Below are 25,980 nucleotides of genomic sequence, written 5' to 3'. Positions count from 1 at the left end.
AAGCTTTCATGTATTTTCACATTTATTTATTTTGGTTCTCTAAACTTCAGAACTACACAAATTATAGAATGAAACATTCATTAAATTTTCACACCACTGTGTTGTAAAGTACAGCGCAGTTGTCCCTCGTTACCTGAATGGGTTAGGTTACTTGAAAACTATTCAGATATTGAATATCCTATTTGTGATTAATATAATATAGTAATTAGGAAAATAAGGTTCAGTTTCCATGCAATAGTTTTTTTTTTCGTATTTTTTTGGGATTTTGCAGCAAAGCCGACTGTACTACAGTATGGTTTGGTTTATTCTTGTGCTGTATACAATTGCCAAACCATTATTTAAGGGGTTATTGCTATAAAAAAAAATGAGGACCTACATAAAATACATACAGTATATTTACTGTACGGTGTACAGTGTATATTGCTGGTACAGTACATTACCCAATGTTGGGTTTTTCTCCGTGTGTGATGTTTCATTACCTCATGCTTGGTTTACAGTATCACAGGATTGTGGGGTCTCTTGATGATGGTGGGGCAGCAGAGGAATCACCACTATGCTTGGATACCATTGTGTAAAGACTCACAAAAGGAAGATAGAAATAGGAACGGATAGAGCGGGCACTTCACTTGCACCGAACAATTAGTCAATGGAGCCTGAAAGGACGGGGGATGGAAGGATGCAAAAGGGAGGGGGAACATTATGTGTCTTGAGTGAGACTACGTTCTTGTGCATCTGGGGGCCAAAAGGCCATCCCACCTGATTCCCTAGCTGTGTCTGGTGCGCAATTTGAATTTTCAATCAAACCAGCCTTGGGTAAACGAAAATCACCTTCAGAAAAAATAGGTGTAAGAATAGAATATTTGGATAAGCAGATTTGGGGATTGTGATCAATCGGACAGCGAGGGACACCCGTATTATCAAATATAATAAATTACACATTAAACTTATTACTAAACTTGGACTTCATGAATTTATAAACTTTTCTTAAAAAGAAAAGAATATCTACCAACTTCTTAAGATTTTTACAAAAATGACAACTCAAAATTATTATACATGATACATTTCTATGAAGAAATGTGAATAAGTGCAGAGATTCACTTGGAATAGTGTTAGTGTAAGTTGAGTATATGAACCAGAATACAGTGATATCCCCATTAGCCGGAGCAATTGGTGCAGAGCAGTTCCGGGAATGAGAGATTTCCGGAAAACGAGAACTCTCTCAAAGCCGGAAAAAACTCCCCCATCCCCGGAATTTTTCGGGTATCGGGAAAATTTTCTCGGAATTTTCCAGAAAATGTGCCCCCCGGCTTTGGGAACGATTTTCCGAGAAAATTTAAATTCCGGTTCTCGGAGAGTTCCGGGTTTGAGGGATTGCGGCTAACGGAGATATTACTGTATTTGGATAATTATACCTGCAGTGATGGCTGTTTCCTCTCACACTTGTCTTGCATCATTCTCTCTACTGTATTATTATTTCCCTTCTTCTTTGATGTTCTTCATCCACCCTGTATAGTAAAGGGGGAGAGAATTAAAGAATGAAAATAGAAAACATCAAAGCAATCTAAAATAATATTATTCATCATTTGTAATAATTTTTCCTTGCAGATTCACACCACCAAAAGCTCCCACACACCCCATCATTGAGCCAGTTACATCAGCGGCAGACATATTCTCCCCACCACTGTCACTCTCTGTAAAGTCTAGTGACAGGATCATTGAAACCACAAGAGAAGAGACGAGTTCCAACGACGTTACTCTCGGACCAGTAACAGTCGCTCCCAGTACCAAGGTGGAGACCGAAACCAAGTTCCGAAGACCGAATTACGGACCGCCCGACATAACTTATTCCGGAGGTGCCGTCGTGTTAACGGAGATAGGCACCATCGAAGACTCTCCGCAGGACGAGGTTCGACTCATTCTCAACGGACTTGGAGGCCGAAGAAGAGGACTCGGCCGCCCACAAGAAAAGAAGATCCCGCCCCCTGCACCTGCCGCTGCTCCTCTGGCTCTAGCAGCAGTACCAATAGAATATGATTACTATGATGACTATTACTAAGAAGTGTAGCTGTTGCCCACCAGATATTCTCACCTGGATATTGGGTGTTGATTCCAGTATAATGTAAGTCCACACATTTGTACAGATCTCTCAGTTTTCTCGGCATATAGTCAATGTTCAACACCACTCTCTGATAATTTTACATTTGAAATATGTCTTGATATTTCATTGGAATATAATTGTAGTACAGTATAAGGAGTTAAATACTATAGTTAGTTGCCAACATACAACCTGTATATTATAATACAGGGGTTCCAGTGTTGCAAGTCTCATAGACTCTTAACATTAACTTTTTCCCTGAACTGATGATGTAAGGTCACGACAGTACTGTATCATTGTGTTGTATCTTATGTATGCAGATAAAGACACATTCAAGGACCATCTACACAGGTGAAACACTTAACACCTCTACTTTGACAATCCATGGACATAAATCTAGAAACAACATATACTCAAATATACTCAAATTACTTGGTTCCAGACTTGTCATCCGGGAAATTAATTAAATCTGAATAAATAAGGTGTCTCATATGTTGTCACTGTAGGGAAATTAATTTTTGTTTTCAGATGAAACAATAACAAATAAAAAATGATGAGAGAAGTTAACACTAGAAGAAAGAGTAATTTTAATGTTCACAAATGGAAATACTGTAGTCACTACACACCAATCGGTTGCCCCAAAAAGTTTAATCGACAGCACCCATATGTCTGGGTGTTTTCTATTAAAGTCATTTTCATGCATGTGTAGCATCTGGCTTTCTGGACAGAAATATTAAACTCACTCTTTCCTCTAATGATAATGTCTCTGTCATCTTCACTGATTTCTTATTATTCTGTCATCTTAAAAAAAAAAAAAAACATTAATTTTCCTAGTGACAACCTATAGACACTCATAAGACCTATCTATAAGGTGCAGCTCAAATGGACACTACTTCCAGAGGTCCCACCCTAACCTGACCTGACCCAATTGCCATCCTAAAGGTTAAGTTACAGTGGGAACTATTACTACTGTGACCCTTATAACCAGTCATCAGATTTATATAGTCTTTCTTCAACTTGATATTTCTTGATGTTCGAGTGAATGTCCGACAACCGTGTTAAATCACTCGAGCTCATAATAACATCATAATAACATATCAGACTCACTCAGTAATATAGTTGTTCTTTACCTTTATTAGATATACAGGTATCATGATCCTCTCTCTCTTACATATCATGTTATCACAGTTTTAGGATTAGTTTGTTATTTATTTCAAACTAACATTTTCATTCTTAATCTTTGACTTCTATACTGTACAGGGTGGCCAGAATTAGGAGCAACACAGACTCAATACTTTCATATGCTGTCACTCCTTCATACTTATGGGTGAGACACATATACATACAGTGCTCAGTTATGATATTCCCCACAAGATGGCCCTAAATATTGCTTCACACACACACACACTTGGCATCATCCACAGCGGCACATCCAACTCCAAATGCTGTATATACTCGTCTTCTCTGTGCTCTTTGGTCACTTGTGTACATCGCTAGTTCCTGGATGTTGATGCCCCTATCAGCTAGACATACATTAGCTTCTAGTTATAAATGAGTGGGGCCAATGCCAGAGCTTTTAAACACATTCAATTCATCATCAGAATAATAAACAATAAAACACAAAATGAAGATAAAATTACAATAAAAAAATGCTTTTTATAATATACTGTACTGGGACCTTACATATAGCACTTTCCTCTCTACATAATCTGTGAGATGAGGGTTTCACATCTAATGGACCCTCGATATAATGGACTTTTATCTCCATATACTCTGTTAAATAAAGGTTTCATTGTATATTACTGGGAATAAAATAACAAAGATATGAATATTTAGTGGCGACTGAGCATCACCCAACATGAACCACACTGCAGTTCCTGGTGAGTGCAGGGCATCACCACCTGCTGGACAATACTTCCCATCACTGACTAACACTAAACTACCAAGAATCAGGTTAGTACTTATTACAGGGTTTTCAAAATGTTTTATCTCAGGACTCAGGAGGTATTTTGTTAATAAGTGGGTGGTGGTCGTCAACAGTGGATGGAGGCATGACTCACTTCACCAGAGACAAGTTTAAGTGGGATAAAATACTTCACTCTTTGGTTGTGAAGTAAATAGAAACATTAAATCAGCAAATTGTTGATATTTCTCTGATTATATAAATGAAGATTTTGTGCTGGGGATAAACTGGACCACTGGTTCAGATGTCAATGGAGTCAGTCAAGTTTGCTGACAATTGGTTCATGATGGAACTTTAAACTGGGCATTGAGTCTTAAATACTATACACTACTATCATAAGTTGTTAGAGAAGGAGTTCATGTAATATAATATAACCCGCCTCTGTGTATCGTATACTGTCGTGTAAATCTCGCATAGGTTTAAGGGTACAGTACGGTACACTATATATTCCAAAGGTCTGGGGACCTGTATCTTGCCACTAGAGTATCTGGGATCTATAGCAGTTTAGAACATTGTTAAGGCAATTAGTAACAAGTTTTATATAAAGTAAGATATAGTTTTGTTTCTCTCCGTTCATCTGTGTCTTATAAACTGTTGTGAGGTCGGCCACTTGGGTCAGACCTCTCGTGTGACTCTCCATCTCTTATATCCTTTATAGCAGTACCATTTATACCACTACTTAATGGCTATATCATTACACAGTGCCTTATGTATTTAAAAACATTATCATGTTCTTATACATCAAAGCTCTACTGAGATACTGATTTTCTGGATACAGTTTTGATTAAATATGAAAACTTCTACCAAACTCCTATTACACTGAATCCTTGAACCTCATAAGATATACAGTAACAGTCATATTTAAGGGTTCAGATCAGGGGTTCAATGTTGGCATGATGCTGTTTTTGGAATGTATGTCTGTGTTGTGTGTGTAATAGTGTACTATGTGTGTGTGTGTGTGTGTGTAAAAAACATGTTTATAGTGTGTAGTGTGTAGAATTACTCTAATCCACATACTGATCAAGAATAGTTCTGGCTATTGTGAAAATATAATTTAAATAAAAGCAAATTTAAGTTTTCATTATTCTTTAGTGTGATTCAGTCATTTCTGTAAGAGATTTAGGAGTTTGGTAAAGACTTTCAGACCTGACTTAATCCAAAATTGGAAATTCATTGGCCTTGTATGACTAATCAGACCTCACTGATATTGTTATTGGAAATGAAAGTCTTTTACAGTACATTATGGAACACTTTATCCAGCTCAATGATATACTCTATCTATAACATGGTGCTTGGATTATATAACCCTTGAACAGCGGCCATCATTGGTGGGAATTATTTGCAGGGATGGGCTAGGGTTAAGAAATAATATAACTTCCATTTTTAAGTGAAACACTAGTGAAAAATATGAATGCCCTCAATAAATGAATAACAGAGGCAGTGTATGATATGTGGTTCTTCATTATACACACATTTATGATCGAGGATGGCTGGGCAGATGGGCAGTTGCTGGTACTGATTCTCAACACTCAGCAGGTAGCTACAATAGGAAGCTTGAACATCAAAGGGTAGTATTTTCACCATCAAGGAGTTCACTTAATGGGGATATAGTACAGTACAATAGTGTAAGGCCAAGTGTGCAAGCAAGGACCCAGCCAGCTCTATGTACAAATTTCTTCACTTGTGGGTCAACTCTCTGCCACTCAACTTTGGAATCATTTGAAACAGTAAAAATATAACAATGATCACTTTAATTCACTGACAACAAAGAAGAAAGGCACTGTATAGGAATCTTTTATAATCATTCATTGTGCAGTGAAATTTCTATTAAACAAACTAATATGTGAAAGGTTAATAGTACATACATTAGACCAAAGTTCGATAAATATGAAACTTCCTTCTAACGGACAACTGTATATGAGAGAGGGTAGTTTGTTATATATGAAACCTCCTTCTAATGGACTATATATACAAGACGTTAGTTAATTAAATCAAAGTCTGTTATATGGAGGTTTCATTGTACTACTGTAATGATTCAAAACATAATGGTGACCTCGTAAAATACTTTCATGTCATATTTCAATTTCTTTTTTTTATTTTCCTTCGCAATGAACTTGTACGTACGTTTATTAGCACAGATTATGTATTTGTTGCTCTGTCCTTCTCAGTAACTTCATGTGATATTATGTGGCATTGTATTAATAAAGAGTATTTACAAATGTTCTCGTATACAAATAATTCCTCTACGTTTGTATTTTTCTTATTGTGGTGAAGTGTTTGAGAATGATCGAAGAGTGTGTTGCGGAACAGTGTGTTGTGAAAGAGTGCGTTGCAGAAGAGTAACTAAACCATACTGCTAATACAATGTACAATAACAAAGATATTATGTCTAACATCATCCAGGAAGGCCTTAACTCTTATTGTTAATACCTGATGCAGTAACAAAGTCTTTAATCCACCTGTGTGTGTGATCAAGCAGGGGGGTCTTATGACATGTAAGGAATATGGACGGCCAGGAGCTAATAATACCACTCCTATAGCCAATATATTATCAATTTGTGTAGGTTCTCGCCGAAGGTTTAATCCCGTTCATCCGTATCATCACAAGACACTAAAAACACACTGTTGTATCACCATCCCTCACCCTATTGATGACCAAGAGCCGATAACTAAAGTACAATAACAAACACTTAACAATACTCACTAAAGTTGATGCTGTATGAAGATTTAGTCCTACTTTTCCACTGGTGAAGATATAATGCTGTTACTGCTAACTTTGTGAAATACACCAACGAGTAAAAGTCCATCACAGGCCAGAGATGCTGATGATAGTACTGCCATAAGCACTGGGACAAGCAGCAGTCTTCAATATTACTCCATACAGATCCAGGTCCTTGTGGTGTCTGGCCAGCCACAGTGTGTAATGCACTCATGTAATATTAATAAGACACAAACAGGTACAGTACTTACCCTTTACTTACATAACAATAATTACAAAATATTTACAAAACTCTCAGCCCTCCACTTAATTTTCAACACTTTATTAAATAATAGTACCGGTAAACAGGTTTATCTATATACAGTTTATACAATCATGTAATTATTCACATAATACATACACTACACTACATGGACAGACCACATCTTGTGCTCATAGTGTAAGAACACATAAAAGATGCTGAATCTGTATTGTTTTAGTACAAGAGTCTGTCCTCTGGTGTGAAAGTTCCATTAATACAAAATAAATTATACTTGAAAATTTACCTCAGGTTGTTCACCAAATTTTAAATAATTACAAAAGTCCCATTTATCCATTGCAAGATTTATCTAAAAAAATTATTATTATTATTAGTTCTTTTTTTATCATTGTTACCCCGGTACTTCTCCTCACTCCTGTGTGGGGTGGATCAAAGGAAAAGAAAAACTTCAAAGAAAAGGAGAAATAACAGTGAGGAAAATGGAACACAAGTGAAGACAATAGACAAAAGTTTCTGAACACACACCTGATCATATCCTCAACCAACCCATGGTGGCTAAGGACTTCCCCTACAGCCATCCCTACAGCTAACTTCCACTGATGATGGCTGCCATCTCTACAGCTAACTTCCACTGATGATGGCTGATGTCTCTACAGCTGACTTCAATTGATGATGATTGCCATCCCTTCAGCTAACTTCCACTAATAACGGCTGCCATTAAATAGTTAATATTTAAAAAACTACAAAGATCATAATCCTACAGTTTTCCCAATATCTATTATTCATTTTTTATCTTGGGGAGACAACACACTCAGGTCCAGTTTCTCCAGCTGATCAACAAGTTCCATGTGCTTGAACTGTTCCGGGGCCTCATGGAACTTTTGCAATAGAGCAGTCTTGGTCTTGTTTCCTCCGCCATAGTAAAGCTGAAGCTGATTCACCAGGAACTGAGCTTCAAAGGCATTCTGGCAGCAAAATACAATTGATGTGAATAACTTTACTCCTGTTCAGTTATATCTCCTTATTGTTTTGTGCATACAGTATTTATCATTTATAGATCTCAAGATGATTAGGAACCACTGTTTCTTTAACCTGATGATTAAACACCCTAATACTAACCTAACCTAACCTCAGATAACTTAATCTAATACTGCATAACCTAACTTAATCTAATCTAACATAACATAACCTAACCTAACAAAAACTATCTCCCCCCCCAGAGGTAGTGCATTTAACCATCAAGTGAATTAAGCAGTGGTTCCTAATCCTCATGAGATTAACATAATACAGGTTGACAATCCATTATCCGAAATCCTTGGGGCCAGAGGCATTTCGGTTTTCGGAATTTTTCGGTTTTCAGAATGGTTAGGGTTTTTTTTTTTTTTAATGTGTATTAGCCCACCCGGGCATAGATCACTGACCCACATTGGGGCCTGGGGGTCTAAAATATAATAAAAATTATAATAATAATAATAATAATTCATAGGTCTAGGTCGTGTTTCTTACTTTTGATCTTTTTTTCATTCTTGTATTCCTTTACTGTATTATTATTTTATGATTACAGTATTATTGTTATTATTATTATTATTAATTTTATTATTATATTTTATTATTATTATTATTATTATTATTATTGTAATCATTATTATTTTATTTTGGTGTATAATTATTAAAAATTTTATTTACTATGAATAATTATTATTATTATAATTATTATTACTTTTACATTTTTGCCCCCCAGGCCCCGATGTGGGTCAGTGATCTGTGCCTGGCTGGGCTAATAATCCCTGAAAAAAAAAAAAAAAAAAAAAAAAAAGCCCCACAAAAAACTTTCGGTTTTTAGAGCTTTTCGGTTTTCGGAATTTCGGATAAGGGGTTGTCAACCTGTATTTATTTCATTTACAGCAAAGATCATCTTGGGATTTGGTCAAGTAAGGTCAAAAGGCCTGGGTGACTAAATCTTATGGAGACACTTCAACAAATGGTGGAGTGAATGTAATGTACAATATTCATAATGAAGCTCCATGAACGGTCTGACCAGGATGATGGAAAAGATTAACATTATTATTATTATCATCATCATCAATTTGCTGATTCATTGCACCTGTATTTTCAATGTTACATTTGAATTACTGTGTTCAGATGATACACAACACTTTATTTTGTACTTAGCCCCTTCGTTACGGGATGCCACCTATTGCCACTATGCTATTTAATTAACACCAGACAATTTATTCAGCTCAGAGGGGGTCCATATACAGTACAAGTGATTAATACCTTATCCTCTTTGCCACTGCTCAACTCTCTAGACAGTTGGGTGGTCAGTCATTTCTCTGTTAAACATTGTCATCTGCACTAGCTCTAGAATTTACCAGAACATGATAACGTTTAGTAGCATCACCACACTCTCTGGCAACGCAGTAGCCAGTACTTCTTCCAACCTAACCACATACAGTACATAAATGATAAACACATTGCTGTCATCAATTCTTACACAGTTCCATGACACACAAATCCATTCTTACATAAATTGGCTACATAACTGGCAAAAGTACTGTACTTCAAACTATACATCAACTCAAATTGCCTACTATCATTATATTGAGTAAAAACACAACAAAACTGTACACTTACGATTGTGTTTTTGTCATAATCGCCATGCATGAAGACAATACCTCGTTCTTCCTTGAGGTCCGGATAGTGTACCAATGTGAGACACTCTGGAGCGTCCTCTCGGTGTGCCTGTAATGGAAATTATTATAAGAAACAACAACAACTAACTTTATCTAACCTAACCTTATCTATTTACTTGAGGGAGTGAAGGGGAGGAGATCCAGCATTGTGGCCCATGTTTCACCACTAGCCAGTTTGGGATTGGGGGGAAGGGGGGCATCTGCCTTTATTTGAGTTAACAGGTAAAAATTCCTACAACACAAACATAATTAGACAACAATTTACAGAGGGAAAAGCATCAAGTATTAGTAACACTTATTTCTAATGTGGTCCTTGAAATGATAAAAAAACCCTAACCTCACCTTTTACTAATACAGTACATGTACAGTAATAACAATATACATGGTGACCATCTTATAAACCCACTATCTTAATGGAATACTTGATGACTCAATACTAGCTGTTACCCACTCTGTATATTCCTCAAGTCTCCACCAGATGGACAAAATATAATAAACTTTCACAATTTCATTAACAAATTTTATCCTCTCACCTGATAGTTTATGAGAGAAGTGAAATGCACCTCATGAGCAGCAAACTGTGCAACAATAAACTCGTAGCCTTTATCTCTTGGTAGTGGGAAAAGGAACTGAAACATATAAATATACAAATAAAAATCAATTAAATCTAAAAGACACCAACAAAAAATTATTACATGCTAATATTCACACAATACCAAACTATATAATGAAATACTTTATTAATGTAAAGGCCAATACCGTACTGTACCTACAGTACCTGAAATACTTGTGATAATCATCTTAAGCGACAGATTTTGCTGTGGGAGAAGTTGGTTCATATTGCTGTACAGTTCAGGTAAATTGTAACAAAAGTCAGGCCAAATAACAACTATTTTGATAATACAGTACTCCAGTCCCCTTGCTGGCTGGACAATAGGCATGTTATGATACTAACAGTCTCCTACAACAATAAACTCTCCCACACCCATAGCAGTGGTTACTTACTGTTGTATACTTAAGAGCTGTTTCATGTAGTTTATCATATGTGGCAGCAGGAATAACTGCACTCACAGCATCTTTGTGTCGGAAATGTTCTGTCCAAATCTGGAAAACAAATAACATTATAACACACCCCTAAAACTAAATAAATAAATATATGGTCCTCAAATAATAAGTTCTACATTGGTAGTGTTGTGTGGTTTGTACAGGTGTTGACGCTTCATTTTGTTTGTTGTAGTAATATTGTAGATGTATCTAAGCTGTCAACTGATGAAGACTTGGCTATTAATCTTTAACTGGCAGCTGACTCTCCCCATTAGGGTAAATATAAAATACCTGTAAAAATTACATGTAATTTCCACAAATGATAGCCACCGTCCCTAAAGCTAACTTCCACTGAAGATGGCCACCGTCCTTACAGCTATTGAATTACTATATTAATTTTCAGGACAGGACTTTTGATAATAAATTTCCTGGTGTACAAATACAGAATTAGTAGGAAAGAAAAGAATAAAACTTGCAGACTTACATATTTAATTTCATCATTGTGTTTGTCCTTCAGGAGGTCCATCTTCATTACACTTTCAAGTTTCTGTAAAAGAGAGATTAATTCTTGGCAGTGTTAAAATATTGTACAGTATATATATATATTTAGAGCAATGATTCCCAAACTGAAGGGGGCACGAGGTTGGTACAGTGAAATGTGAGATTCTAGCACTCAAAACCCCTGCTCGCCCTTGACAAGTACTTCCTCAGATACCGTACAACATTTTGAGAATTCTCTTTAACGAAGAATTAAACAAATGACTGGGTCTAAATTCTGATAGTTCTTTCTATTGAATGAAGATGAAACAGATGACTGGGTTTTACCTTCTGGGGAGTGAAGCCATAAGCACCTTTAGATGTGGTCTCTTTAGATTTCTTAGCTACTTCAGTAAACCCGTGACCACCTGGCTGACTCTTCTTTAATTCTTTATGCTTAGCAAATTTCTCTAGGAATTCTTCTGGAGATTCTCTGTGAATAATGTAAACAATCTTAGATATCTGATCAATCAAAATACTGTATAGATTTAAACGTTAACTATGATGACCTCAGGATGACAGGTCTTTTTGTATACAACTGCAAGACTTTTCTCAGAAGGTTGGGAGGAATGGAACTCCTGCTTGTGTCACCTGATGATAGCTAGATGTCCTAATGGAAATCTAACCAAACTTACAATACAGTACATGCCCAGTACTGTACGTGCCAACAGTGTGTAACAGAGATGTGACTGATCGCCCAAGTGGCTAACAAGTAGATAGGTGACAAAGAGGATAAAAGTAAAAAGTAAAGTAGTAAAAATAACATACTGTAATCTTATCTAACCTGATCAAACCTAATCAAATCTCACCAAACCTAACCTCCCTATATGGCATCAGGTTGGTGAACTAACCAGGGTTCGTAAGCATTATGAGATCCCATGACAGTATATTTTTTAAAACTGGTTAAATATTCCACTTAGTATTACAATTATAATACAGTACATAGCAAAAGGCACTGTACTGTAATATAGTATGAACTCTTGAGAGATATATTGTACTGTACTGCAAATCATACAGTACAGTAATTACAATAATGAAACAATAAAAATATGAAAACTGACTCACTTCTGCAACATGGCGATCTTGCCAGCATACTTCTCAAAGTAAGGGTTCTTCTCCAGGTCTTCTATGGCCATCACCATGGCATAGCTGGAGGTGCTCACAGGCTGTTTACTCATGATGGACCAAGATCTCCGCCCTAACAGACAACAACCACGACTCAACCGATTCATTACCGATGTAGCTAATCTGCCAATGACAAAATGAGACATTAACTATATGTACTCCAGTAGAAGAATTAACTACTGCATATGGCTGATCGGTAAGTTCCTACTAACGCTATTTTACCGTGAGTGTGCTCTGATTGGTTAATCGTCCATTACTGGCGAACAATGCAAGAACTATATTTGAGTGACCGGCAGCATTTGGCATTTATTTAGCCATGAGTCGATCATTGTGTAGCTGTAAACATACCTAACCATATTTCTGTTGTGCATAAAAACTTATCATTATAAAAGAGGCAACATTTAATAGAACCTAATAGAACCTGACCTAACCAACCAAAGAAACCTACCTAACCGTACCTAACTTCCTAGCCGGGGGACAGACCCCTTGCCATATTAAACAGAAAGTACTTAATCATCAGAGAGCACTCATGGTAAAATAGCATTAGTAGGAACTTAGCCGGTCACGGCAAAATATCCATAATTATAAGTACGGATCATAAGGTTTAATATGCCAGGGCAGCTAAAAAGTTAGGTAGGGTTAGGCAGGTTTCGTTGGATGGTAATATTGGTTAGGTTAGGTTCTATTAGGTTCTGTAATTTGTCATATAATTCTTATTACTTTCTATTATCCATAGAACATCTGTGGGAAAAAAATTATGAAATCGAACAACTCCTTCTGGTGTTAGCCATCTGCTCCAACTTTACCAAACTATATTTACCAAAGTTGTGCCGAGGAGAAAATAACACAACAGACGAGGATTTTGACAACCCTACCGAAGCAACAGGAGTCAATGTTCATTCTGAAATTCATTGATCATCTCCAAAGGAAAGATAAATTTCTGAGTGACTGGTACACGTGATTAATAAGAAAAGAATATGTTGGTGAAGAGGATAAAGAAGACGGGGGAGTCTAGGGTACATTATACGAAGAAAAAACAACTTGGGGTCAGTCTTAAGGTTAAATTGTATTACCTTACCTTACCTAACAAATAACCTGACAGATAAGTAAAAATTAACTCAGATAAGTGCATAATAAAGTACTGAAATTATAAATACGAAATTAACAAAACACAAACATTTCCTTTCCCAGACATTACCATTAATACAGGTGTTGTCTGTCACATATAAGGTGATGATATAAAACTTCAACAGTCACAGATAATGAAACAACACCATCATAGTCTAACTACTGTAATTAATAACAATACTACAACTCGTGCTCACCTACACCTCCTGAGCACCGAGAACACGATAATGTAATAAAAGTCTATGTTACGATTAATATTAATATTCATGTGTGTAATTTTAGGTTTTCTGTTAAATATTAAAAAAATGGAGGTGAAAGAAAAATTAAAAAATTGAGAATTACAATTCATCATAATGGTTTATATAACCCTAATGGAAGTATAGAACCAAACATTTAGATACGTATTCTGGTAGGAATTCTGCTATGTAAAATGTATTCTACAGGTTTTTGATGCAATAAATTCGATATCCTTGTAAAGAGCACGTATATTTTTCTTATTTCAAAGAAAGATTTGAGATTTTGAGTTTTAATATTTGAACAACTATCACTTTGGCAATGCAGACGACCAATAGCCTACCATCGTTTCTACTGTAATGGAAGACCAATTAATCCTTTTTCTTGCAATATACCGGGTAGGTCTATGTTCTAATTGAGATAAAATTGGTAAAAATAACTGTTTTCTTTTATGTACTTTTAGTATGCTAAAATATATAAAACATTTAATTTGAATTTTGAAATGCGGCAAGTGCCTGGCAACTTGTTTATTACATCAGTCTCTCTTACTTTTACGCCCGTATTATGAAACAACATCTACCCTCTCCGACGAAGATTCTTTTCGAAGGGATTGTTCTTTCAAGCGGTATTTTCAAATGCTTGAGCCTCTTCTACTTCGTGTGGGATGAGTAATTTAGGTCTGGTAATACTGTCCACTTCGCTGATGCATTATGGGTCCTGTGTTTCTCTTTACCTTCGTTGGCGCCAAAATTAATAGTATACCTGCTCTCGTCATGGACATTTTTTCCTCCAAAGTATCCAGGGCAAGTCCCATATCACAGAGAGAATGGGATGGTGACCTACCTATCTCTACCTACACCGCCCGTTCTGCCTCACAATGTGCTCTCTGTATACATGTTGTATTGGATGTACAATGCAGCTTGGTGCTGGGAAGGCAGCATGATAACAAGCATTGAGTAGAGAGAGCTGGTTGGTGAGGGTGCTCAGAGGAGGACAGCTTGTGGGTCGCCATGCTCGCCGGCGGGAGCGAGGGCCTCCAGGCAGCGGCGGAGGAGGTGGTGTTGCTTGCTGCGGCTGTAGCTAGAAGAAGAGAGGTAGGTCACCACGAGGTCAGGTCTTATATAGCGGAGGTAGGCGTGGCTTAATAGTTGACCTCCGTCATGTAAGGCGGCGCTGGTTGACCTAGACCACGAGGCATACACTGGGGAATTCGCGGGGTCGGCTACTCAGCGACAAACAGCGTTTGTAGGGGAGGTATCCACTACAGTATACTCAAGAATGGTGTGTGGTAATGTTTCAGAAATCTTATGTAGCCCAAGTACAGTACAATATATCGACTACACATAAAAACTGTACTTTTTTATATAATTAACCCGACCCCATCAATATACACGGAGTATTACTTCTTCCTCTATTTTCTACATTGTCTTGCATTATTCTTTTCTTTATTCCAGTTGTGTAACTCACCAACATGAGGGTTAATGGATAAGTTAAATTCTGCAGCAATAGTTTCATGTTTTACTGTAACCTTCACTTCTTGCAGGTGAACAAATACTCAAGTTACTTACAAGGTACAAGAAGAATCTATGTATAGTCATTCCATAGCAGGTATTGGTATTCCTAATATATGAGTTACCTTAAACATGGATAATTATTCTTGCATATTATAAAAAGAATATATTATTAACCTTTGTTCATTTCCCGAAAGTATTGTACATGGTAGACATAAGCTATAAATAAAATACATAAAATAGACTATACTGAGAATATCCTTCCACCTTAACTATCCACCATTTTCTAAATTAAAAAATATCAATCAGACTCACAAGGGAGGAAGTAAATGTAATACCAAGTGACTAACAAACTACTCATAAAAAATTGCACAAAATTGCTCACATTCTCACAAAGTCCTCACCTTAGAGGCATGACAAAATTAATAAGCGGTGACCTTGTGATCAGTAATGACCATCCTAGCCCACATCATGAAGACTCACTCAAAATAATGCTACTCAACCTGTAAAATATAAATCAGTTGGGTTTTGAATAACATTAATAAACACTTTATAGTAGAGTACTAACAAGTATTCCATGACAAAATAACAAGTCCAAACAGCTGTAAGTTTGGTAATGGACTGAATCATCAAGTGAGTTCTGCCAGCTGTCTCCCTTAACATGATACCAAACTTAGGTTGACTCAAAGCCATTTACATCTGTTCTGTACACAATGAAATTTTTTTCAGATAAAAGCATAGTTTCCACCGAAAAAGTTTCAGGTCAATAAAAAAAAAGGCTATGATTATTCTGAGATGTTGCAACACTTAAAAACCAATAGTCAATTGACCTCAAGAATATTCTGAGATATTACAACACTTAACAACAAATCACCTCTGAGTACTGTACTGGCTGTTAAAAGTCAAAACTGGGTTGAGTTTATCTAACACAAATACTTAAATCAGCACAGGACCTGATGTATAAGACTTGTAGCTATAACAGAGTTGTGAGTAGAGTAGGTCTTGGGCTCACTCTTGGACTTCGTGGTCTTGGCTACATCACTTGAGTGGACTTCATGGGTCAAGAACATCTCAAAAGATGAACCATTTTTAAATACTTTCCTCCATGTGGTAATTTAATACATAAAACAATCATACTTTCCTCCAGGTGGTAATTTAATACATAAAACAGTCATCTTTAAGGACTTTGGAAGAATTTAGTAAATAATGTAATCATCGTGAAAGTGATAGACTTTGCACCTTGATGACTTTAAAAATAGAAGATCACAAATTTTGGGCTGCAGTTCATATAAACAAACCGCTAAAATTGGTTGCCTATCAGAACTGGGCCCAAATGATAATATTCGGAAGCCTTAAATGAAAGTTAAGAGTAATGAATCACAGAATAATGTTGGCCTTGATGCATCTAATAGCTAAGGATATTCACCTATATACTGTACTGGACAATACAATACACAAGATACCAATGTTGAAAAAAGACCAAGAGATGGACTACTAAACCCTTATTTTCTCCTTGAAGGTGACGTCACCAACTTAACTATTCTCGGGTAATTATGGTTAGTTCATCACCCGGTGAATATAAGGTTTAGTGGTCATGTTTGTGAGGCTCTTTTTTTACCACTGATTATTTTGTGTGAAACTAAAAGTGTGAACATTTGTTCCATAACAATAAAAATATACAAGAAGCTTTTGAAATACCCAGTGTCTCAGAAAAATGTACACACACACACACACACATATACACACACAGATTCTCCCAGAGATCACAAGAACGATTGTATTACAACAGCAAGATTGTCCTTGCTTGTTGAGGCGACGTCTCCCACAAGTGAGGACAATGTTGCTTTTGTTATAGGAGCATTCACACTACCTCCACAAAAACCTGTAAGGCAGCGTGTATACATTTTTCCGAGACATTACAAATGTATGGAGAATAATGAAGGCTGTCTACAACCTGCACATTTATTAAAGACCACAAAGAGAGCTAATATTGACTGACTCCTTCATCAGATGTAAGAACTGATCACTTCACACAACAGTTATATATATACAGTACTGTACTGCATAGCTACCTACCCATATGTTTAATGGTTGCTCGGCATGGAAAAGACTGCCACTTAGAGATTTCTCTTAATATTTACAAGATGATCACACACCATGAGCTTCACACACTGCAGTTACCAAAAAGTATGTTTATATGGTACAAGTAGCAAAATACACCATGTGGAGATGGCCCCCAATCATAATAGGCCCCCAACCTAACCTTACCATGCTGATAGGCCCATGGAGAAAAAACTACTCTCCCTTAAGACTGGGCCTTGAAACTTATTTCTATTAACAGGGGTCCCTTACAGCTGATGTCCATTAAAACTGAGCCTCAGCATTAATGGTTAAGTTAGGTTAGGTTAGATTAGGTTAGGTAGGGTCCCAGTAGGTATGGGGCCTATTCAGACTGGGGCCCAGTTGACCAGTAATCATGAAAATAGAGTATAAGGCCTATGTCTAGTGGTCATGTGTACATTCATAACATCAAACAAAGATGTAATGTTATTCATTCATCTACTGTACTAATTACTGGTACTCTTATAAATGGAAATCAGGAAAAATGGTCATATTCAACAATAATAAGTTATTGGGATTGAAGATAAATTTCTTATTCCTTCACTTTGTTTCATACATCTAATACAATGTGAATACAGTAATACATTTGTACCCTGAGAACCAGCATACAGATAAAAAATATGTTAATGATTTAGGTGTCTGGTGTGCCATCCACAGCCAAGCCAATGTCTCTTTCTGTATAGGACCCAACATCTGACACCAACACCCACCACATTGCCTGATAAGGGCTACACATCCCTGGTTTAGGACCTGCAGCCTTCTATGACAGCTGATTTTTAAATACATTTATCAAATAATTAAATAATTTACTCCAAAAGTTAAATCAAACACACTACTCAACCAATTCCAATTCTACGTGACTGATGATGTGATTGTCATTGTATAAAACTACAGAAATGAGCCAAGAACTAATATATGAGACATTTATTCCAATGAGCAAAGAGGTAAAGTATGTAAGACTTTTCACATCTTATGATCATTTCTTTTATTCAGTATTTTATCACATACTAACACTCACTAAGTGAGAATCCCAGAACTTTAATGTGTATTCAACACAATTTCCCAATCTACACAGTACTGTACACTGTTAGTGGTGATGAACCATCTTAATGGGGCGTTACTAGGTAGTTACTCTGTTAATAAAGTACAGTACAAGAAACCTAGGTTTTATTAAAAAAAATTATCACCACTAGTTCCCAAACCAACAGCCATGATTAAATCATCAGCTACAAATGACCTAACAAATAAACTCTGCTGTGCTAGCACCTGTAACAACCATTACAAGTCACACAAGTTGACAGATTGTTGGATGTTCAGCAAGCTATATCAACAAATTCACAACCACCAAATACTGTAACTTCTACAAAATGTAAATGTTGTAATGGACATCATAAATGGGCAGAGCTTATAGGCAAGTCAGTTCTCAAAATGCGAAACTTGATAAAAAGGCAACAGTGGGGAGTATCTACTGCAGTATCTTGCTGTGCAGACATAATAAAGGTTAAGATAAGTGGTGCAGCCATAAACTAAGGGACTGAGTAAACAGATACCCATTTTCAAGCAGCTTGAGTTCAAAGATGTCTCCTGCTAGTGTGAAGTGTCTACAGCACTTCACAGCAAGATGTAAATCTTCTGTTTCATCTTCACCACATACTGTACTCCACGTCATCACTGTCGGCCATGATGAAGAAACCCCAAATGGTTAAAAACGATACCACATTTCCTGCCAGAACTAGTCCACAAGCTCCCCACTGAATCTAGAAAAAAGGTAAATTGCATTAATATTTCTTACATAATATGTAAAACACCAAATATTAATCATAGAGGGACAGCAGGTAATATCAGCATCATAAAGTAACTGTAAGCTAAAATGAGCGACCCCAGCCACTCCTAATATTATCAACCTTGCAACATATACAGGTACTGTCATTTGTTCTTTCCTACTGCCTTTATATGAGTGCTCTGTCTCCTTCCTTTACTGCTGTTGTTTTATACAGACAATGTTCACTATTTTATCACATTACTGAAGTGTCATGAAAAAAAATTCCCCATAAGGACCATCCTATCTATTTCACAACTAAGGTTCTTAAGTCTTTTAGTACTGATACTACAATCATCATCATTATCATCGTCATCACCGAATTATGGCCATTTTACATGCTTGTGTATGTTTGCTGTGATCACCAATGGCATGGTGTCTCAACTGCTATCAGGCAACTCCATTTTACAGTGGGAACTGGGCATCATATGTAGGATCTCCTGTGTATCCTTAGCTGACAAGGCAGGTCGCTATTCCCTGTCACTACTAAAAATTGTTTTTACCACGACTCCCTGAATTTATCAAAATGGAAACAAGCACTACGGTAGTAATGAGAAAAACCCGAGGAAGACAGCCTACATCAAAATATCTGTAAGTTTTAAACAGACTATTATTTTGGGCGTACTAAAGTAGTTAAACACATTAATTTTAAGTTACAAGAGGTTTTTGGGGGCTGAAAGATCACTTAGTGGTAAAGTTTAATATAAAATATTACTCCACCATTCCCTCCCTTAACCCATACAGTCAGAGGACATACATCCTCTGGTGTACTGATTGGTTTTATAGATAGTACCTGGCTGTTAGAACTAAGAGACAGAAAGGTGGAGTACTACTGTATAATCTGGAAAGAATGAGGTAAAGAATAAGTAGAGGCCAAGAGCAACACATGCCGTCAAGGTGGGCTGAAGGCTCTCAAGTCAAACACTCACTACTGGCTGCGACACAGGCGATCTGGCTAATACGATGGGAAGACCAAATGCAGAGACGACGAGGACAGCTGTGACAAAATAGGCCATCTCTCTGCAGGGGTTGCTCCCTCCCGTGTCCTCTGACAGTCTGCGAGCTATGATGATTGGTACCGGAGCCAATACATAGAACATGAGCACGAAGAACGGCCACCAGTTACTGTGTGATGGAGAGAAGGCAAGATATCAGTGTACAGTGGGGTATGCTATAACAAATGGATCCTACTACGAATATTCCTGTAACGAACAGTTTCACCTATAAAATTGAGAATGCTATAACGAACGAAACTCCTACAACGAACATTATTTAAAAAAAAAAAAATTTTTTTTTACTAATTTATTGTTTTTTTTATTACAAGTATTAATGATATTCTTTATTTCAGGGGTTTAGATGCATATTTATGCACTTTTTTACAATTTTTTCAATTTTATATTATATTTTTCAGTGTTAAGTGGTTGTATTTGGGGGCCTGGAACGGATTAATCCTCTAACGAACGAATACTATAATGAACAAGGAATATGTAATGGTTATATTACAAACTTAGTGATTGAAAGAGAAATATAATAGTGATAAAGATGTAGAGAAAGAGAGAAAATATTACATGTCATATTCTCTGATAGCTACAGTAAGACCTGATAGATATTTAAAGAAATAAAACACTGCTACAAGTTTTACCTCCTGTCAATATCTTTGCCAAAAAATATGACATTTCAGATAATGTCAAGTACCATCAGTAGCTACAACAGTCATCCCTTATTAACTATTTCTGTCGTACACAAGGTATGGTAATCTGACTAACAATTATCCAACTGAGAAGTACAAGTTGAACCACAAAAATACTCACTTGAACTCTGGTAAAGCACAGGCCAGTATCAGGAACATGAGGCCTATCGAGGCTGAAAATGCCAACGTCACCAATGCTGGAAAAATAAACATGACACACTGCTGTACATTACAAAAAGTGCATCTGGGAATTTGTGTACCACAATCTTTTATTTTATTTTTTTAAGTAAATAAATAAAAGTTTGGCTGCTGCTGTACATAAAAGGAGGCCAACTGAGATAAAAACTCAGATTATCAAATCACCTTTCTTTTCCTTAATTAGCCAAAACAAACATTATGAATTATGACAAACTCAACTCTAACGTAAACTTTATCAAGATTCATTTTAAAACATATTAAACGTATGACTGTATAAAAAATAAAAATAAATTGATAAAAGTATGACTACAAGAAACATAAAAGAAACACACTTACTGTACCGCCCTAACACTTAATATACAGGGTATCTAAAAAAAAAAAGAAGTAAATGTACACATTACCTTAAAGGTTTATTTATGGAGACCATGTGAATATTTGTACTGTATCAGCTACAATAGCAACAGTGTCCTTACATAACAGAGGCCTCACACACCAACAAGTGAGGGCCAGGTTGCTGTTGTAATATATTACGAACATTCACACGATCTCCAGGAAATATGTAGCGTGTATTCACTTTTCCGAGACATCCTGTAGAAACACACTTACAACCCCCAACATTTAATTAACCACAATAAAAGCCAAACAATTAAAATATGACCAATGCTAAGTTAAGGGTAGTTAGCTACTAGTTTAAAGGTGACAAACAGATGCTGTGAAGTATTATTACTAGATGCCTTATACTTGATGCAGGTCTCCAACTGTGTACCAACAAGATGGGTCTATTCTCTCTTTCTCTCTCTCTCTCTACTAGTCTAAGGTCATCTCAGCTTCATTAATATACATGTCCAACAAGGTTTACTCACTGTTCCATTTCCCTCTGTCACTTTTATCACTTTATGAACTGAATCTAAATTGTACATTGTGGGTTTTGGTAACAGGTTGTGTATGAATGATCAGCGGGGTAGAGCGGAAACACCTCCCCGAGAACCATCCATGAGGCACACAATAAAAAACTTTAGCTAAATAAGAAAGAGGCAGAAGAAACCGAACATTTACCCAGTGTGGATATGTTAATACAGTAGGTTACAGTACAGTATACGGACACTGTATTTTCATTCTATGTTTTCACTGCACTTGGTATGGCTACAACAGCTGCTGCAAGCTAGCTCTTATACACACACAACCAAACCTAACCAAAATTAACCTAAAACTAGGTTACGGTACTGTATATGAAGTTAGGGTCATCTACTTATAGAGAAATAGAATGGGTTTCTTCTTTGCCCAGTTGACATTAATTTTCCCACATCAACCATATTGTTCAATATAGTACAGTACATCTACAGTATATTAGTATCACTCCACACAGTCTACACACACGATCATCCCACAACTCTACTGCACTCTGGTCACTTCAGTCCTCACTGTACCTTTCATATTCATGTTGAGGAGACACTGATAATCCACGTAAATGGAAAAAGTTGACGAAGATCGGATTAGTACGGGAATTAGAAATCACGTAGATGGTGACTCAATCCGAGATGAAAAAGTGAAGTACCGTAGCAACTTCAACAAACTTCAGAACTGCCCAAAACATCACCTTTTAAATTAAAAAGTGAGAAACCTAAAGCATTAGGTTAGGTTAGGTTAGATTAGGGATGACCAAAACAAAAATTTTACCTAGTTTTTTTTAAAAGTTCTGAGAATTTAAATGGAATGAAAGAAAATCAGCAGATAAAGTTACTAAGCAAAAACTAAATGTATAGGCAGTGGATATTTTGCCATGACCGGCTAAGCTCCTATTAACGCTATTTTACCGTGAGGGTGCACTGATTGGATAATCGTCCATTACTGGCAAACAATGCAAGAACTATATTTGACAGTGACTGGCAGCATTTGGCATTTATTTAGCCATGAGTCGATCATTGTGTAGCTGTAAACATACCTAACCATATTTCTGTTGTGCATAAAAACTTATCATTATAAAAGAGGCAACATTTAATAGAACCTGACCTAACCAACCAAAGAAACCTACCTAACCTTACCTAACTTCCTAGCCGGAGGATAGACTCCCCGTCATATTAAACAGAAAGAACTTAGCCAATCAGAGAGAACTCATGGTAAAATAGCATTAGTAGGAACTTAGCCGGTCATAGCAAAATATCCACTACAAAATGTATAACAACTTCCCCCAACCAATGACGTATCCACAGAGAAACATCAACATTAAGTTTGGTGATGGAGAGAAAGACCTGAGTATGTATGGACCTCTTACAGAATGGTCACCTGGAATCACCTGTATACAACCATAATTAAGAAGAGTGAGGAGGATAAGCAACTGTTAACCAAAATATAATAAGGTCATTACAAGCTGTTTGGCTAGTGACAGATAAAACGATGAGTCACATCACCTGATAACACTTCAGGGTGACATGACTGCTAGATGACGAAGTAAACATGAATAAACGTAAGAATTTCATAACTTTAAAGTGAATTAGACAAAGAAAGAACACAAATAGTAGAGGAAGACTGATATACGGCGATGTTAACGTCACAAAATAATTCACTCCACTGACAAGTGACAGTGACCAAACTATCAATACACCTCATAACTCTCTAGAAAATAAAGATATCATCTCAAAATAGTACATATAGAACAAGGAGTATAACAATGAGGAGTTTATATATGTCTCAGACTGTTAACTCAAGAAAGAAGGATATAACAGCAATAAATCACTTAGTTAACTGACCCTTTAAACCCGCCATGTTTGTTATGATTTGCTTCTCTGCGATTCACCTAACTTATAAATTAAAATAAAATAAAAGGTTTACAATAAATTTTTTATGGTATATTCAGGTGCATATATGTAATACAAAAAATAATTAAATTTCTAATATTTATATGACAATGAATATGATTTTTAAAGTATAAATCGCATATATATATTATTGAACCAAGTTCTTTTTAACAACATGTACTTCTTATTTTGTTACTAAAATTTAAAACAAATAATAAAAATATCTACTTATTTAATATATAATACACTATTTTAATAAGCAGTATATTTGATTTATTACTAATGTTAAAATATTACAACTAACACTGCCAAAACTTTTTACTTTGTTACACATATTTCTAGAAAAATATCAGGATATAGACATATTTTTTTAGATATACTAGAAATATTTTTAATATTAAGTCAGTTTGTACTAGCCAATATTTGTCAATAAGATCTGTTCATGTCAGTTTCAACATTAGCCATTACAGCCGGTCCCGAAGTTCAGAACTAAATTAAACAAACAGAGAAAGTCTAAGTTAACATCAATATTCAGGTTTTAGGGTGTAATCCTTACTTGAATATGCATCTAAAATTTCACTAATGAGTTTCTATTCGTTCATTATGGATATATAAACCATTATGATGAAATGTAATTTTCACCTTTTTAATATTTCCTTCTTCTCTATTTTTTTTAATCTTTAACAGAAGGCAGTGGATATTTTGCCGTGACCGGCAAAGTTCCTAATAATGCTATTTTACCGGGAGTGAGTTCTGCTCGGTTAGTCGTCCATTACCGGCGAACGTGAGATTGACTTAGCGTGTTTCTGGCGGTATTTGGCATTTCCGTCGGAAATGTATATTTTTCGAGTATTTTAATAGATAAAATTACCAACAATATTACTTGTTTTAAGTGGGAAAATGTGGCGACATTGGCAATGGACTTGCTAATGCGAATAAACTTAATATTAACGAAGTTAATGGCTTTTATATTATAATAAATTACCTCTGATAGCACAAACAATATTTAACCGAGTCATATACAGTACAGTACTGTATATCAGTGTTAGAAGTGTCAATGGCTGCTGGTGGTACAGTCAACAGTGGTAAAGGGCGCGTCTCTCATATTGTGTCCTGGGTTGAGTCCCACAGAGACACGGGTGGGAAGATGTTATCCAGTGTGACACACCAATAAATTTCATAACAAAGTATCAAAAGATAGGACCAACCGCCTGATAGATGGTGAATTAAATCCTACTCAATCCCACACCCTGTGTATTAAAAAAATCTATAACACTCACCATTTGCTAAAAAGGCATCGTTGGTGTCATCGTTGGGGCCCTGTTGATATCAGAACTTGCAGATGAGCCTCTTGTCTGCATACATGTTATCATTAAATAACCTCAGCATCTCATCCTTAAAACAGTTGTTATTGAAGTACAGTCTTGTTTTGATTATTATGATAATAAATAATAAACCATCGAGAGTTTATTTCGTACGTTACTTTTCACATTTGCAACACCAGGAAATATACCTAGATAACGCTACATCAACATCACCACAAGGTCAGGATTCCTTCTCATATTACATTACCCAGACAGCCTTCCGAGCACGACCACACCCCACAGTCTTTCCTCGCATCATTTAACCGGAGTAAAAGAGTAATGTTGAACATATTTTACGTGGTTCATCATGTGATTGGATACATATATCATCCCCCAGCGGCAAACGTCATCTCCGTTAGATCGGTGAGACGTGCTGTGCCTGCTTGCCTTTCCGATGGGGGGTTGAAGGATGGCGCTTGGAACGATCATCGACATTTTATGAGTTATTTCTCTTTTACCTCCAAAGAGAGAGAGAGAGAGAGAGAGAGAGAGAGAGAGAGAGAGAGAGAGAGAGAGAGCCTCATCTTCCTCCGCCACTTTGACATCAGAGCCTCAACCTCTCCTCGTCACTACCATCACTCCCTCTCATCTCTCACTCCCTCTCAACTCTCACTCCCTCTCATCTCTCACTCCCTCTCATCTCTCACTCCCTCTCATCTCTCACTCCCTCTCATCTCTCACTCCC

At 36.4% G+C, this 25,980-nt stretch overlaps 3 protein-coding genes across 8 annotated transcripts in view; 1 reads left to right on the top strand and 2 right to left on the bottom strand.

Moving 5' to 3' along the window:
• Positions 1–6,277, top strand: part of LOC121873869 (mucin-2-like) — a 32,847-nt gene extending 26,570 nt beyond the window's left edge. For both annotated transcript variants that reach the window (XM_042377699.1, XM_042377698.1), the window contains exon 4: positions 1,606–6,277. In XM_042377699.1, coding sequence (XP_042233633.1) covers positions 1,606–2,056 — 451 coding nt within the window. In that variant the 3' untranslated portion in view covers positions 2,057–6,277. The remainder of the gene's footprint in view (positions 1–1,605) is intronic.
• A 739-nt stretch (positions 6,278–7,016) lies between these two features.
• On the bottom strand, positions 7,017–13,869 carry LOC121873870 (ATP synthase mitochondrial F1 complex assembly factor 1-like). 4 transcript variants are annotated; one of them, XM_042377702.1, is made up of 8 exons: positions 13,761–13,869; positions 12,376–12,558; positions 11,599–11,743; positions 11,258–11,320; positions 10,735–10,833; positions 10,263–10,358; positions 9,671–9,778; positions 7,017–8,001 (listed from the first exon to the last, which is right to left on the bottom strand). In XM_042377702.1, the coding sequence occupies exons 1-8, from the start codon at positions 13,829–13,831 to the stop codon at positions 7,819–7,821; spliced, it is 948 nt and encodes a 315-aa protein (XP_042233636.1). In that variant the 5' UTR covers positions 13,832–13,869; the 3' UTR covers positions 7,017–7,818. The 4 variants fall into 4 exon arrangements, with proteins under 4 accessions (XP_042233636.1, XP_042233635.1, XP_042233637.1 ...); XM_042377701.1 differs by having other exon boundaries at positions 12,376–12,561; positions 13,761–13,778; XM_042377703.1 differs by having other exon boundaries at positions 13,634–13,766.
• A 1,432-nt stretch (positions 13,870–15,301) lies between these two features.
• LOC121873868 (leptin receptor gene-related protein-like) lies at positions 15,302–23,925 on the bottom strand. 2 transcript variants are annotated; one of them, XM_042377696.1, is made up of 4 exons: positions 23,884–23,925; positions 21,060–21,135; positions 20,178–20,373; positions 15,302–19,186 (listed from the first exon to the last, which is right to left on the bottom strand). In XM_042377696.1, exons 1-4 carry the CDS (start codon positions 23,897–23,899, stop codon positions 19,073–19,075), a joined length of 402 nt encoding a protein of 133 aa, XP_042233630.1. In that variant the 5' UTR covers positions 23,900–23,925; the 3' UTR covers positions 15,302–19,072. The 2 variants fall into 2 exon arrangements, with proteins under 2 accessions (XP_042233630.1, XP_042233631.1); XM_042377697.1 differs by lacking the exon at positions 23,884–23,925 and adding an exon at positions 22,564–22,757.
• Between the last annotated feature and the right edge of the window lie 2,055 nt (positions 23,926–25,980).

Source organism: Homarus americanus, unplaced genomic scaffold, assembly GCF_018991925.1.
Source record: "Homarus americanus isolate GMGI-L3 unplaced genomic scaffold, GMGI_Hamer_2.0 scaffold25827, whole genome shotgun sequence".
Taxonomy (NCBI): Eukaryota; Metazoa; Arthropoda; class Malacostraca; order Decapoda; family Nephropidae; genus Homarus; species Homarus americanus.
This window is presented reverse-complemented; position numbering and strand designations above follow the sequence as displayed.

What these genes read in the sequence shown, in the direction of transcription:
- LOC121873870 (XM_042377702.1), bottom strand. Translation starts at nt 13,831, where the DNA reads ATGAATATTAATATTAATCGTAACATAGACTTTTATTACATTATCGTG. An exon ending in TCGGTGCTCAGGAGGTGTAG is followed by an intron (nt 12,559 to 13,760) that starts GTGAGCACGAGT and finishes TGTCATTGGCAG; the next exon opens with ATTAGCTACATCGGTAATGA. An exon ending in ATTATGACAAAAACACAATC is followed by an intron (nt 8,002 to 9,670) that starts GTAAGTGTACAG and finishes TTTTGCTGCCAG; the next exon opens with AATGCCTTTGAAGCTCAGTT.
- LOC121873868 (XM_042377696.1), bottom strand. An exon ending in TGTGCTTTACCAGAGTTCAA is followed by an intron (nt 20,374 to 21,059) that starts GTGAGTATTTTT and finishes TCCATCACACAG; the next exon opens with TAACTGGTGGCCGTTCTTCG. An exon ending in CGCCTGTGTCGCAGCCAGTA is followed by an intron (nt 19,187 to 20,177) that starts GTGAGTGTTTGA and finishes CCTTTTTTCTAG; the next exon opens with ATTCAGTGGGGAGCTTGTGG.